The sequence below is a fragment of the Grammomys surdaster genome, unplaced genomic scaffold (genome assembly GCF_004785775.1).
Source record: "Grammomys surdaster isolate TR1022 unplaced genomic scaffold, NIH_TR_1.0 139, whole genome shotgun sequence".
Taxonomy (NCBI): Eukaryota; Metazoa; Chordata; class Mammalia; order Rodentia; family Muridae; genus Grammomys; species Grammomys surdaster.
Window position 1 is genome coordinate 8,838,067 of NW_021604597.1, and position 15,623 is coordinate 8,853,689.

At 42.5% G+C, this 15,623-nt stretch overlaps 1 protein-coding gene across 1 annotated transcript in view; it reads right to left on the minus strand.

Annotated features, from left to right (window-relative positions):
- Positions 1–4,975: 4,975 nt before the first annotated feature.
- Positions 4,976–15,623, minus strand: part of Mindy4b (MINDY family member 4B) — a 28,639-nt gene continuing 17,991 nt past the window's right edge. Inside the window, exons 11-12 of the mRNA XM_028763674.1 lie at positions 6,441–6,621; positions 4,976–5,118 (exon numbers count right to left, since the gene is read on the minus strand). Coding sequence (XP_028619507.1) covers positions 4,976–5,118; positions 6,441–6,621 — 324 coding nt within the window. The remainder of the gene's footprint in view (positions 5,119–6,440; positions 6,622–15,623) is intronic.

The following is a 15,623-nucleotide window of genomic DNA, read 5'->3' on the forward strand; positions in this document are numbered from 1 at the left end:
TGAAAATGCACACATGTTATATAAGGTCTATTTGTCTTCCCAGAGGTCCCTTAGATTTCTTACATCATTCAAGGTCCTATGATTTGATCATGTCTCCCAGTATTGGTTTGGGCCCTGTTCAGTCCAAACCAACTCTAGCCAGTGGGAAGAGAGTTTTTCTCTCTCCTCCTCTTCCCCCTCCCTCCTCTCTTCCTCTCCCCATGCCTATCTCTTTCTCCCTCTCTTCATAAGGAAACAGCCTCGCCAGTTAGTTACCAAACTCAGAAGTCTCTGTCTCCATCTTCCTCCTGCTCCCTCCTCCTGCAGCCCACCTCGGCCTACCCTTTCTTTGACCCCCTGCTTTCCTCAGGGCACTCACGGCAATCTCCGGTAACTGCCCTTAATCTGCTCAGATCATCCTCAGCCACGCTGTCCTGACAACCCATCCAGCACGCACTCTGGGCTCTTGCCAGTCTGTTTTCACACCAAGGCATTTGTTCAAAATGCAAATCCTGCCAGGCCTATTAAAATCCTTCTTGATTCTCGCGCCCCCTAGTGTAGAATGCCATGTGGTGCCTTGCCTGCCAGTCCAGCTGTTTCTCACCCTCTCTGTACCTTGTACCAAGGCAACTCTTAAAAGGCTAACATTTAATTGCCGCTCATCGGTCCTGTTGGCTTCTCCGTTGTTCTGGCAAACCCTCCACAGAGCTTCATACCCTCTTGTGCGTCTTTCAGCTCTTCACCCAGTTACCTCTGCTCAGCCTTGCCACCTCAGCCTAGCTGACTCTTCCTACGAGACAGCTTTTCCCATTTTTAAAAAACAGGCTTGGAATACCATATTCCCTTCCTTCTAAACCCTAACCTCAGCTTTCAGTTTCAAATCAGTGCGGTGGTTTTTTGGCTCATGCCATCTTCTCAGGAAAGCCTAAATCTCATGAGACGTGGGAGGAGGCTAGCCGATTTTGCTGTGTTTTCAGAGCTGAAGCACGGTGCCTGGCACACGAGGAGGAAATGGCCCCTGGTGATCCACACTTGATCCTCAGCTGGTGGCACTATTTGGAGGAGGTTCTGGAAACTTTGGGAATTAGAGTCAAGGTGAAGGAAGATGTATCCTTGAAGCCGTGTGCTTCCCTGACCCCCTCTAGTATCCTGTCCATCTTGGTAGTAACTTCTCTGTCTGCCTTTGGCTTCCTTACCATAATGGAAACCTATGAGACAATGAGCCGAAAGAAAGAATTCCTTAACTTGTTTTCAGATATTTTGGTTAACAATGACATGGATGGTAGAAGGTTGAATGAATGATAACGTCTCAAAGTCCCTACCAAGGGGTTATGAGAGCCGATAATGTCTGCTTATTGTTTCTTATTCATGTTTAACTAAGGTCAGGTCCAAGTGTCACTGACAGTTCCGTGTGATCTGGATAGGGCAACACAAGTCTCATCCAGTTGTTTTGGGCTGTTTCTGAAAGATGAGGGGCCCCAGACCTGCCTGCCCCTTGCCTAGTCCTATCTGGTCTAATGACGTCAGTAAGCTTAAACTTGAAAAAATTGTTTTCATGTTTCTCCTCTGATAGTATACTATTACTCTGCGTAACATACTAGTCTAGATTTGTCTTAGGGTTTATATTGCTGTGATAAAACACCATGACCATAAGCAACTTGAGGATGAGATGATTTATATTAATTCACAACTTGTAATCTATCATCAAGAAGTCCAAGCAGGAACCTGGAGGCAGGAGCTGATGCAGAGGTTGTGGAGGGGTGCTGCTTACTGGCTTGCTCTCCATGGCTTATTCAGCCTGCTTCATATACACTCAGGTCTACCTGTCCAGGGATGGCTCCGCCCACAATGGGCTGGGTCATCCCACATCAATCACTAATGAAGAGAATGCACTAAAAAGCTGTGTACAGGGAAGCTTATAGAGACATTTTCTTAATTAAGAGTCCCTCTTCTCAAGTGACTCCAGCTTGTGTCAAACTGTGTCAAACTGATGCAAAACTAGCCAGAAAAAAGTTGATATTTCAAAAAGAAAATATCTCCATCTCCCTATCATCCCATTTGCACTTAAAGTCATAGTCAGTGTCTTAGTTAAGGTTTTACTGCTGTGAACAAACACTATGACCAAGGTGATGCTTTTAAGGATAACATTTAATTGGTGCTGGCTTACAGGTTCAGTCCATTATCATCAAGGTGGGAGCTTGGCGGCATCCAACCAGGCATGGTGCAGGAGGAGCTGAGAGTTCCACATCTTCATCTGAAGGCTGCTAGCAGAATACTCTCTTCCAGGCTGCTAGGATGTGGGTTTTAAAGCTCACACCCATGGTGACAGGCCTACTTCAATAGGGCTACACCTGCTGATAGTGTCACTCCCTGGGCCGAGCATATACAAACCATCACAGTCAGCGTAAGTCCCTATTCTGAACAAGTAATATATTCATCTTCAAGTAAATAACCTTTCCTTTGTTTGAGGAGTTAATGGGGAAAATAATAAAGTCATTTCCTTCAAAACATAACTTTAAAGGTCAACTGGTAGTCAAGAAGTCCTGAGTCAATGTGCTTGCTGTTGACCTAGGCATGGTCCTGCCGAGGACCATAACTTTAGACCATGGGAAAATGGCAAAGCCTTACCCCACTTAGGTTGAGGTTCAGAGGGAGGGTGAAGTCTTTCTTTGGTTGCTGTGTGAATGTCAATAGTGTAAAAAAATGTCTGTTATAGTTTTTCTGCCCAGATATTTACTGCCTGGACAATGTTCCTCTACAGAGACTGCCCCTACCTAGACTGGCTAAACTTGTCTCCTTGACCAGCTGTATAACATAAACTCTGCCTCCATGTTTATAAGTAAGTAACAGTCCTGCCTCCTTGTGCAGCTGTATTCTATAACCCACCTCTATTCTGCTGGATACAATAAACACACCAAGCTTCTCTGCTTCGGAGGCTTCTCCGTCAGAGAGCCCATCCACCCACCCCAGCCTGTTGTCTGTACAGCTGTCTTTTCTTCATTCCCACACTGCCAGTCTGGCTCATCCCTGGAGCCGTGCTCAATGCAGAAATAGCTAATTCTAAACAACACATCTTCATCTTAAAAATAAATCCAAATATGAGTGGGTGCTTCACTTCAAGATAAAATAAAAACTCACACAGAATATTGACATGACATGCAAAGTGAAGAATACCTTTATGTAAAACAATTATTATCTTTCCACATAAACATGGGAACTTAATCTTTCCTTCACTGTTGTTTTTTATTAATAGAATTTTGTTTCAGGAATAATTTAACATAAATTACAATGTATGAAACATGGCAAGCGAACACAGCTATAAACAAGGTAAAATTTTCAGACTATGAAAAAAACAAAGAATAAATAAAGGTAGGAGTGGAAATAGGGGGCCTGGGTTATTTTCATGCTACTGTAAGGAGTTCTGTGCTTCGGGCAAGAGTTGCTGGGGTTTTCTCATCAGTAACCCCCGTCTTCTTCCTTCTGCAGAGCTGTGAATTTGTCTGTGTAACATATGTTCCTGTGCTCAGTCATACAGGAGGGATCACAGTTGATCTGAGATTGTCGTGGACTCCTCAAGGACCAGGCCCTAGACAATTCTTGTGCATATATATATATATATATGTATATATATATATATATATATATATATATATATATATATATATATATTTATTGCTTGAGACTTGGCAGTATCTCTGGGACTGAGTGCTACCTGACAGAGTGCTTCATGGTTTGCATTCCAGTTATCAACTCCCAAAGAGAGAATGGACTACTCCTAAAACAAGCTGGAATTTGTTTTAGACCAAAACTTCCCCCAAAACACAAAGTAGCTAAGTGCGAAGGAGACCAGGGTTTATAGGGTTCCACTTGTCTGATCTATTTAAAATTCTCAGTGAAAGTGCCAGTGATAAAGATAGCATAACCAGCCACCTGAGCCGATAGGCTTCCTCTGTTGACACAAGCTATTATTCACTTTGAAGTTTTGTCTTCCACACTCAATTCAGGTAGTAATACTATTCTTGAGCCAAATGAAGAAGGCATTTGATAGATTAACATAGACCCTGAGTGCAGAGAAGTTGTTCTTTGGAATCTGACCTTTGGTCTCCACATCCAAAGCCCTAAATTTGTGAGTCAGCAGATAGGCTGTGGGGGTAGGAGAATGTCCAGATGCCTCCTCTGTACACCTTCTAGAAAGAATGTGTGTCTATTATGTGTACCTCTTCAGAAAACGTGTGGGTATTAAGCCTAAGTGAGAAAGATCACATTCTTTAAAGGATGTTTTCCTTTTTGAACACTGAGATGAGAAGAGGCTGTATTTTTGTAGAACCTTATTTTATGCAGGAGTAAGACTGTCTCTGTTTATGTTATTATTATTTATATCTAGCTTAGGAGAAAGAAACAGCTAGAATACTGGTCGGAAGAATGTCTCTGCCTGATCCTTTGGCTGCTCGAGTCATCTGAACACCTGCCAGAGCTCCTCGCTCACAAGGCACCACCCCTCTCCCACTCTCCCAGTAGGAGGAAGCCCCTCTGCTACTTTACTGCAAGGAATCAGCTAATGTGGCCATGTGAGGTGTGTCCTTGGAGAGGAACTCTGCCTGTAGCAGGAAGGCTTGAGAAGACTCGCTGTTGCCATGGCTAAAAGCTGATCATGCACTCTGATGACGTCATCCTCAAATAGAAGTGAGCTTCTCCCTTCCGTCTTAGTGAGGCCTCAGAACAAGAACAATTCAGAAAACATGAAGAGGAGAGACAGTATTTTCACTTTCTAATTAAATGAAGGAATCACTACTCAAACCCTGGGATAAAAACACGTTCTCTACAGCACTGATAATGACTGTAAAAGCATGACATAGAGAAAAAAAAATAAGAAGCTGCCAATGGTATTTTTCATGAAAGAGAAATGGAAGAATTAAATGCCCACCCTGTGCGCTATACATTTTCATCCCATTTGTTCTGATCCTTCAGACTCATTTCTAGTTTTTTTTTTTTTTTTTTAGCAAAAGGGAATAGATCCATTCCAGTTGATGGTAGCCTCTCTCCATTTGGTTCTGATTGCCATTTCCAGTGAAGAAGACCGTCTTCCTGATCCATGTTTATCTTCATGGTGCTCCCTTTCCCAGTGGTGGGAGTGAGTATCTGAGGATAGAAACTCAGAGTAGCATTGATATCCAGGCCCACTGGGCAATTCCCAACAAAGCCAGCAAGCACATCACGGGGAGAAGACACAAAGGGTGAGGAACTGGCCCAGGGCACTACGGTCTTAGAACTGACTAAGTGCATGGATTCTTGTGTGTTAAAATACCCATACTAAATAAATCTGTAGTAGTTGTATGTTGGGATGAGAACATTCATGCCATTTAATGCAACATGATTTGGCACAAAGGTGTTTGTCACTGATATTACCATGAAAACAGATGAAAGGAAGGTTATTCACTTCTTAACAAGAGGTGTTTATTTTGAGGTAGAGTATAGACAGAGAATCTAGAACTTGTTTGCAAGGCCTAGGTTTGCCTCCTATAAGGCAGTTGACATTTGAGAGAATATTTAAAATACCATTGCTGCGCTTCACTGATTCATCTATCAGCCAAATATAACAACTATACAACTAAGAATAGATTCTAGAGTACCTGCTTCATACGGCTATTGGGAATTTAATGCTAGTGTTAAATACACTCTCAGCACAGTACTCAGAACAGACATAATGTGTGGGATGTGTGTAATCGGGGGAGGGAGGATGATGCTTAGCTCACAGGTAAGGTAAAATAAGAGTGGTAATAGATATTATAGAACATGTGGCCAATGTCACACTAAATTAAATGAACCAATATGCATTTCTCATAATTAAAGAAAAAATAGAGACTCCCAGGGTTATGCAAAGTCAGTCGCTGAGAAAACTTCACAACTGGGGCCAAGGTTGCTGATGGAAGTCGTGTGTTACCTGTTGACATCTTGTCAAAGGTGCCAGTATTTAAAGACCCCTTAATGTTTCCTTGTTAGCTTAAGGAACTGTAGTTGGAATCAAAATAAAAATGGTCTTCCTGTCACAGTGAGTTTGCTAGTATCCATCCCAGTATCTGGCTTATAGTTTCCTCTCAAAACTGCCTTTTGAATTAATCTGGACAAAAATTCATTCTCACTCCAGCTGCTTCTGTCACTGAATGATTGTTCTGTGTTTGCCTGGGTACAGAATTGGCCAGTGGAACTCTGTGTTTCCTTTGCTTTTGCATGCCTTTCCAGGGGCCCTTAGAGAAGAATTTCTGGGCCACACACACCCACACACACCAATGTCTCCATTTTAAAGCTACACAGGGCAATGGATTTAGACCTAGGCAGGAGGTTCATTTCACAAACTAAGTATTTCTTGCAGCGGTAGCATAAAGAGCCACACAGCTGTTAAATAAGGACAGCTATATCTCTCTGGGTGCACTAACACACATTTGGGAGTCTCAAGTGCTCACCTATTGTAAGACGTACAGGCTTTCTCTGTGAGGGCTGGCCACTGTAAAAGTACAGATCAAAGACACGCTCCATTTTCCAGTCTGATAAGAGCTGCCTATTTGTGCAGAAAAGGATGCTGTAATTTCTGTTGATATTGCACAGCCAAATAGGAAATGCGGGAGTCTTCAGCATGCTGCCCGCCTGGAAGGGGAAAGGAGAATGCAGATGAACACCTAGATCTTTTAGAGTAGTGAAAGAGGCCAATCCATCCTGCTTAAAAAGAAGCTCTGAGCACCCTATTGTACATGTAGCTTGCAGGCCATTGTATGTGGTTTAATATTCAAAACCGAGGCTTCATGGAGAATGAATTTGTACTCAACAATGGTTTGGTAGAGTGGTAATGCCTCACTTTGCTCTTCTTGGATTGTGCTTTTCAAAATGAAGTGGCCTTAGAAGAGAAGACGAAGATTCTCCAGCTCAGCTTTACAGTGATAGTGTCATCTCATACATAAACATAGACGTAGATGTAGAAAATGAGAATGCCAGTTCTGTCTGTGGCATTGGCCAGTGCAATTGTTCCCGGTGTAATTCCCAAGGTCAGGCAATGCTTCACACAGCAGATGTCAAGTTTCCGGTAACACAAACCATGCATACTAGAGAAAAAACTTCTAGGAAATGTGGGAAACCCACTTGTGCACATGTATACCACGAGCTAGTATGTAGATTATTGGTGAAGACATACACACAACAGAGTATATTGGTTTCATATTACCATGGCGAGTTGGAATTGTGAACAGTGCCGAATTCATCCAAATTAGATGGAAGTAGAAAAGGGTAAGCTTAGTGCAGGGGCAGCGGGCAGAGCAGCGCTAGAATGGCCTGACACACAGGATAGTGGACCAGTCCTGCTCACATATGGGAGCTGTCCTCTGTTTTGGTTCCTTCCAGCTTTCTGCTATGCAAATAAGGGACTGAGCATGGCAGTTCTTATTGGTCAATGCTTGGCTCTGGAGTTTACAGGACAGGAATTCTGTTATGTGGGACATGGTTGATTTTGGTTGGTTGTTTTAAGTAATAAGATGTATCCTCCAGAGGTTGATAGCAATTGTGATATAGTAACAGTTCAGTAGACCATGACATTAACACATTGATGGCCTAGAAAGTTTCTGTTTGTACAATGTGAAGCCAAATGATTCCCTTAATGTCCCCCAACTTGTTTGTTCCCATGTTTGTACTGGATAGAGCAGCAAGGCCAATCTTGGGTGTTTGTACTGAAGATCTTCTCTTAAGGCTGAATGGGTTTGTGTTAGCACTGTTCTACCTACTGTAATTGTTCTGTCAGGGCACTGTGAGGAGAAGTCATGAAGAGGAAGTTGGCTGGTGTACAAATGCCTGCTTGCCTCTTTGAATGGCCCTATGAGTAATGGATTGTCTGACATCCATGCTAAAGCATCATCAGGACCTGAATTTGTTCGATTTTAGAGAAGACAAATTTGAAAATTCAGTTAAAAATTCAGGCACCAGATACAGAAGTCAGGTAGATGGCTGCCAGTGGTTTCAGAAAAGGGGGTATCTAGGAAAACCATCCAAAGTGTCTTCTTAAGACAGCCAGCCCTGGGAAACTCTCTCTCTCTCTCTCTCTCTCTCTCTCTCTCTCTCTCTCTCTCAGATTTTAGTGACTTGGTTTTTAAGTCTTACTTTTTCGTCATGTCTCAAACCATTCTTGACTTGCTTGTATAGATACTGTATTATATATATGTATATGTATTCTAAGAAAGAATTTCTAGAGCCAGACAGATACCTCTTTGAGCAGCCATTACTAAATAAAGACTACAGCAGTTTAGGGGAACCATGGACCAACTCAGTCCTTTATGATCTGAAGAACATTTGAAATGTAGTTGAGAGGGCAACTGAAGCCAAAGGTCAAAGACATAGGGACCACACAGAGCTACTATGTCTAAAGTTCTTGACAAATAGGGTACCATGCAAGTGGCTAGCCCCAGCATTTGGCAGATTTGATTCAAATCTAGGTAAAATATTAATGACTCCCACACCCCACCAGAAGCCTAGATAATACCCCCCAATTCTATAAAAGCTAATATAAATTTGAATCTGTGCACTTCAAGAATGACCCACGTGGATATAATAGTAGCATGATTGTTATAAGATTAAGTAACCACTTTCTGATAGGATATACGGCCTGTTCCACAGAAGGAAGTGCGTGCCTGGTACTTTAAAACTAGCCAAAACCCCTTGGTTGGGAACTAGAAAGCCCTGGAGTCAACCAAGTCCTATTATTTTGTTAACTGGACAAACTGTTGTCTAAATTCATATCTCTATATTCACAGACATGTGCAGATTTCAGATGGCACCAGAGAAGTTTCTTTGCGCAGTGGACAGTGGTTAATTCAAATACTCACAACTTATCAAAGTGCAGGATATAAGTGTCACTGGAATGCTCAGCCATAAATGGGACAAATGTATCACTCTCAAGAGCCTAGGCCCGGGACCTTCTGGGAAACAGAGCCAGAGGTCAGGGAAGGCTCCACTGAAACAGTGTCTTCTGACATGACAGCACTGCTGCACACAGGAACTCAAAGAAGTGGATGTTGACTAGAAAAGACCTGCTAAAGATCAAGCTAGTCAACATTGCAGCAGAGAGGGGCTCACAAGCCCTTGCCCCTAACTGAGCAGCTATTGACAGCTTCTTGGGGAGAGACAGTCAGTTTTCTTGGAGTGTGTGGCCTCTAGTAAATTCACCTTCCTCCAGTGGAATCAATCAAAGTATCTTTAAAAGTTTCTAAGGACATAATTTTTGAACAGTAAAAGTTAATATACCTTTGCATATTTTCCTATTATCTAATCCTAGTTGTGGAATAGGGAACTTCAGTGCCTCCCAATCGCATGCACAGCTTCTGCAGAGATGCTGTGTTTCTTCACAGGGTAGTAACTAAGACATTGAGTATCTCACCTTCAAACCAGGGACAAGTCTACACTAGCTACATTCAAAGAGAAACAGCCCCAGGGTTAGTTTCAAAAACACTTTCCCCAGGGCTGGAGAGATGGCTCAGCAACTACACTGACTCCTCTTCTAGGGGTCCTGAGTTCAATTCCCAGCAACCACATGGTGGCTTACAATCATCTGTAATGGGATCCATTGTCCTCTTCTGGTGTGTTTGACAGCTACAGAGTACTTATGTAAATAAAATAAAATAAAATAAAATAAATGTTAAAAATTATACTAAAGAAAAAAGTAACCATACCAAAAAAATGTTTCCCCCAAATTGTAAATAAATTTATAACTATCCATGAGTTAAAGTGAGCACACTATTTTCTAGGCTTTCTTGCAATTGTATGATTATATGTAATGGAAATATGATATACAGGTTTGGCACAAACTTGCTATGCAACCTACGCAAGCTTCAATCTCATGACCCCCGCCCCCTGACTTCTAAATGCTGTTTGTTCCTTGTGTGCTGGCTAGTTTTATGTCAACTCAACACAAAGGGGCTGTTTCTCTTTGCATGTAGCTAGTGTAGACTTGCTCCTGGTTTGAAAGTGAGATACTCAGTATCTTAGAGATTGTTAGCATGTATCATAATATTCAAATGGAACATGTAATTATTAATCTTTGAAAATGGGATAAAGTAACTAGGAGATTTAATGCTATTTGTGATAAAGTGTCATGCCATTGGAATTCAAGCAGATCTTACGATTGATTTAAAAATCAATGAAAATCTCTGTAAATTCTGGATGGAGGGATAATATGCATATATAGGTATATGGATAATATTTACCTATAAAATATTTTTACAGAATATTTGTAAAATGGGCAAAATTCTACTGGCCCTCATGTGTGCACCTGCCCTGGTGCTGACACCCCAGCCTGTACCTTTATGCAGCAATTCAACTGCTGCCTTCCCTGAACTCAAAGCTACTACATCACTTCTGAATGGCACAGTGACCAGATTTCACCCTGAGCAGGCAATGTTTCCTCCCTGGAGAGATTGTGGTGGAATCCTGCATGACTCTGGTGGCACTTTGTGTAGCAAGTCAGGAGATGAGCCTGAGGATTACCACTGAGAAAGCAGCTGGTTTAAAGTAATGTAACTGGTCAGGCAGAAATGAAGATTTTCTAAAGAGACATTTGTGACTCTCTGTGTGACTATCAGACTACTAAAACAAATGGGATGCTTCCCAAGAATTTCATGCTGGGAGAACTAAAAGCCAAGAGAGAAATTGAACTCCTGGATAGAGATTTCAAGTAGTTCTAACAACTTGCCTGTCTGACCACCTTATGGAATGAGACTAGAGCCCAGATAGTGATGGGTGGATGGTAGGTAGGACCACCCATTGGTCAGGACTCTTTAGATGTGCACATGCTTGGCCCATTGTTTAAATTTTGATCTCACTTCAGGACCCAACGATAGGCTTAGGGGAGTTGCTGAATCTCTCTTCCCAATGTGACCACACTGAATAAATCTCCCTTTTGTGTTTTCCACTGTTAATTTAGCTCTTTTAACCAGATTATTGAGGACAGATGGATGAGCCTGGCTTGAGGCAAAGGTGAGACCCTCAAGTTTGAAAACAGTAAATCCTGTAAAAATAAAACAAAGCATCTTCTGGTTGAGTCCTGTCAGCTTTTACCTCAACTCCTATCCCCCTTTTGGCATACCATATAACCATTTGACGGACATGTCCCAGTTTAAGCATTTTAATCATTTTTAGATAGACATGGTTGACCAACTTCCCCTCCCCCTTTGCAGGATTCTAAATATATTTTATTGGTGAGATTTCACCAATTCTGAACTCGTGCATGTTGCCGTGGTAAGAAGGACATTAAATTGTGATACAGGGTACTATAAATAAAATACCTTTCTTCTTAGGTTCACATAGTGTGTAATAAGCTCAGTTGTTTCAGTATTACCCATAGCAACCACAACCTCTGTAACATAAACCTTTCTTTAAGCCAATGTAAAATGGCAAGGACAGGAAAGATGGACACAGAGTCCATCTAGAGAGCAAATATTGAGTCAGTGTAGATTTTCTTTCCCATGCCACTGGTACAACAATGCTTAGAAGTCGCCTTTGTATAATGAGCTTGATATTGCAAGTCCCAGGGCCCCAGGCTGGTAATGAGAGTGGGAGAAAGGTGTAGGAAACGTTGTGCCTTCCTCATTGAGCCCTGGTACAATTCCAGTGCTGTTAATGGTGTGGCTTCCCTCTCTGCCACCTGGAACACACAGTTAATGTAAATTCTCTGGCAGAGTTTTCAGGTATGTTGTAAAGACAAATTGGATCACACTTGCGGGGTGTAACCTCCGTGACTTAGTGGCAGAGTGTAGCGAGCGCCGCTTCATTAGGTATTTTCAAAGTTGGGTTTCTTCTCATCAGCCTCTCCAAAGGGAAGATGTAAAGAGAGCAGAGGGTACCACTGGGATGGAAGTAGGCGCTGCCAGGGCTGCTGTGGGAACGATTCTGGCGAGACCTAAATGACTTCATTCCTTTCTAAAAGTTGGAGTTGATTTTTCTTCCCACTGGCAGGTGTGAGGATAACGTGCACCTCCCAAGGCTTTCCAGATGGTGTTAGACTCAAACTGCTTTATGTTCTCACTTAGGTATTGGAGCCTCACACTCAAACCTGTACCTTCAAATAGAAAAGTAACAAGGAGGCTTCAAAATAGTGCCTCCCCTCGTGGGTAGATGGCTGCTTCCTGCAGGAACTGTCAGTCTGGTAGGCTCTAGGGGGCTTGCCATGTCATCTGATGAGAACACCATCTTTTCTTCCTTTTTAAAGCTCACCCACTGAGCTGTGACATTGGGACAGAAAGATGTGTGGGTTTTTTTTTTTTCAATCTCTGCAGTTTTATCACAGAGTAAGAAACAATTGACTTGGGGAAGACAAAGGCAGAGCTATGGAATGCGTTTGCCTTAGACACCGATTCCAGCTCTCAGGCGGCACACACATTGCCTTCTAAACTTAGAAACTGTTTTTCTCTTAGGTTCATCAGTGTGTACACACACATACTATTCAGTTGTTGTACCTACCCTGGGTAAGACCCAGCAGACACCCTGAAAGCACTGTATAGTGCATCTATGGTCTCACACAGTGTCACCATGCCTTGGAGCTGAAAGGAAGGGCCCTGGCTGTGGAGGCTCTCCAAGCCAGCAGTATGTGTAACACTATTCTGAAACCTTCTCATTTGTTTTCTCAAGCAAATGTCTGCTCTGCAAGGTGTTTCCTTCCCAGGATAGGATGCTGTGAAATATTTGACTTCAGAATTCACTGCAGTCAGCACAATGGTACTTGTACAGCATATCTCTAGACACCATTGAGTTTATCCCAATAAAGGTGAAAAGTGTGGATAGCTGGTAGGGGCTGAATGGGGGCAAATACTTTAGAAAGTATCTGACCAAGTACTGTGATTCATATCAACATAAGTTCATAACAGTTTTAGCCTTAAACTACTCAACTATCATACATCAAAACCCTTATGCTGGGCGGCGGTGGAACATGCCTTTACTCCCAGCACTCAGGAAGCAGAGGCAAGCAAATCTCTGGGAGTTTGAGGCCAATCTGGTCTACAAAGTGAGTTCCAGGACATCCAGGGCTAGACAAAGAAACCCTGTCTCAAACCAAAAAGACAACAAAACAAAACAAAACAAAACAAAACAAAAAACCAAAACAACAACAACAAAAAACAACCAAAACCCAAACAAAACAATCCTTGCCATTGTCTTAATGTTAGAGACCACCAACAGTGCACCCGTAGCAAATACTAAGGGTTGTGTGAGATCAATTTGCATTTACAAACAGTATTTATGTATTTATAATCTATTGGAAAATGACTGACATGGTATAGCAGAGAACGTGAGCTTTGAGTCTAGCTAGAACAGGACTCAAAACCCTTCTCTGACATGTAACTGGTCAAGACTTTGGGCAGATTCCTCTACCCCCCTCTGGCCTTTCTAATCTCTTAACAGAATGACCAAGCAACAAACTGGATTTAAGATTGTAGCTTTGAGTTGTTAGAGGAATAAGACATCACTGCTAGTATCCATTGCTGTTAGGGAGTCTGGCAAAACTAGGTGCTCTCTGCCCACAGCTGTTAGCGCCGCAGTGAGGGAAGGCTAACCGTAACTGCCACCTGTCACGAGTAGTGAGAGATGCACATGTAAGTGTGAGTGCAAAATTAAGTCAATGCTGTATGAGCTGAGAATTGCTTTTGTCCTATGTAGCAGGATGGTATGGAAAGAGAAAAAAAAAAACTTCACATGAAATCCACTGCGTATGCGTGTATTTTATATGCCCACATTTCAGAAGCTTAAGTAAGACAAATGTCTGCTTGTAGCTGCTCCATAATACATTAAAAAAAAACTGAACTCTGAGTGCATGACAGAAACATCGTCATAAACGTCCTCAGGGTTTCAAGCCATTAGTGTACAATTTCTGGCAATTTTCACCGAGGGCACATTCACAGACATCTCCCTTGGGGAGAGAGCTCTGAGTCCAAGAGAGAAGGATGAAAAGCCACGTTAGTCACTTTCCCAAAAGCTGGAAGCGTTTTAGATTTGATTTCTATGTAGATTTTTAAAGTGACCCCAGGCAGTCTCTAGCCTCTGCCCTACTTCCAATTGGCACGCAAGCCTTTGGACGATGCCCCTGTCGTCTCCTACGTCATGTGCTCTTCCCAGCAGGAAAGTCCTCCGTTTTCCATACATGCTGTGGGCTCTCAACTGCCTTTAAGTTCCTTGCAAACATCCTCTTCCCATTAGAGAATATTTTAGGCTCTGCAGGTAATTTTCTTTAGAGCTTGGTTTAGCGCCAGATCCCTGTGAATCCTTGACTCTGACATGCTCCACCCCTTCGTGGTGGCATTTTCTCTGATGTGGTCCTTTTTTTAGAGCAGCTTAGCAGCTGCTTTGCAAACACCTGTTCAATTTTAGCCTCAGATAAAGCCTGCAGCTAGTTCCCAAAGTCTTGCAAATGTCATAAGGGAACAAAAGGCTGTCCACCTCAAGATGAGACAGGGTGTGCAGCTTTAGTGTAGGTTCTATTGAAATACCTGGTCCTTTAGTTCCTCACACTGCAGATTTAATCGTGGAGCCAAAGGAGTTTATTTAACTTCATTCTTCCTTTAGAATTGTCCCTTTAGGGACAATTCTGTCCTCGCCACCCAAGAGGGACATTTGGAAATGCCTGCAAATGCTTTGGATTGTCTTGCTGGTGGTAGGGCGGCTTGCATCTAGTGGGTGCCGCTCAAGAGCTTGCAGTGTGCAACATAACCCCATAACTATCGATTGACAAGTATTCATGGTATCTGCAGCTGAGAAGTCGTATTTGGGACAGAGGTTTCTAGCTCTCGGTGACTATCAGGATCACCGGTAAAATTTAAGGTCAAGCATCTAGCATTCCACAGATAAAGTAAAACTATTTGAGAGTCAAAATGGCCTTTCATTTTTAGGACCCCATACAAAATGAAAAGACAGTGACTCTTGTTACAAACTTAATGTGCAGTCTGTTTGACAATATGAGTGCTTTACTTACGCTGTCAGTGATGTTTGGCGATGTCCCAGGCATGGAGAGTTCCCAGAACTTTCTCAGTGGGTTTGGTGTGAAGCCAGGCTGATATCATTGCTAGCCAGCATTTACCATTTGTGTATTATACAACAGCGATTCTTAATTTGTGGGTCATGACCTCTTGAGGGGGGATGGTTAAATGACCCTTTCACAGGGTGCATTTAAGAGCAGCGGAAAACACAGATATTTGCATTATGATTCGTAATAGTAGCAAAATTATAGTTATGAAGTAGCAACCATAGCAACAACAAAAAATGTGTATGGTTGGGAGTGGCCACAACATGAGGAATTGTGTTAAAGGTTGGTAGTATTCGGAAGGTTAAGAACCACTGTTCTAGAATAATCAGCATGTGCCACATGTGGTCCACATAGAACTCATTTTTGTTTCTGGACCCCGATCCTTCCAACTAAATGCTGCTGAGTGACCCTCGTTGACTGACACATTTGAACGCTACTCTTTGTCATCTGCCACAAGTTTTGTACCTACAGAGAGCAGTTCGACCTTCCGTGGGGATTAAGATTCATGATTTTTTTTGCTTCACACCAGTCCCATTGCTCAGAGGTCAGGAGAGGCTCATCTGTCATCAGCTCAGGTTAAGTGACTGGGCGGGTCTTGCCCCTG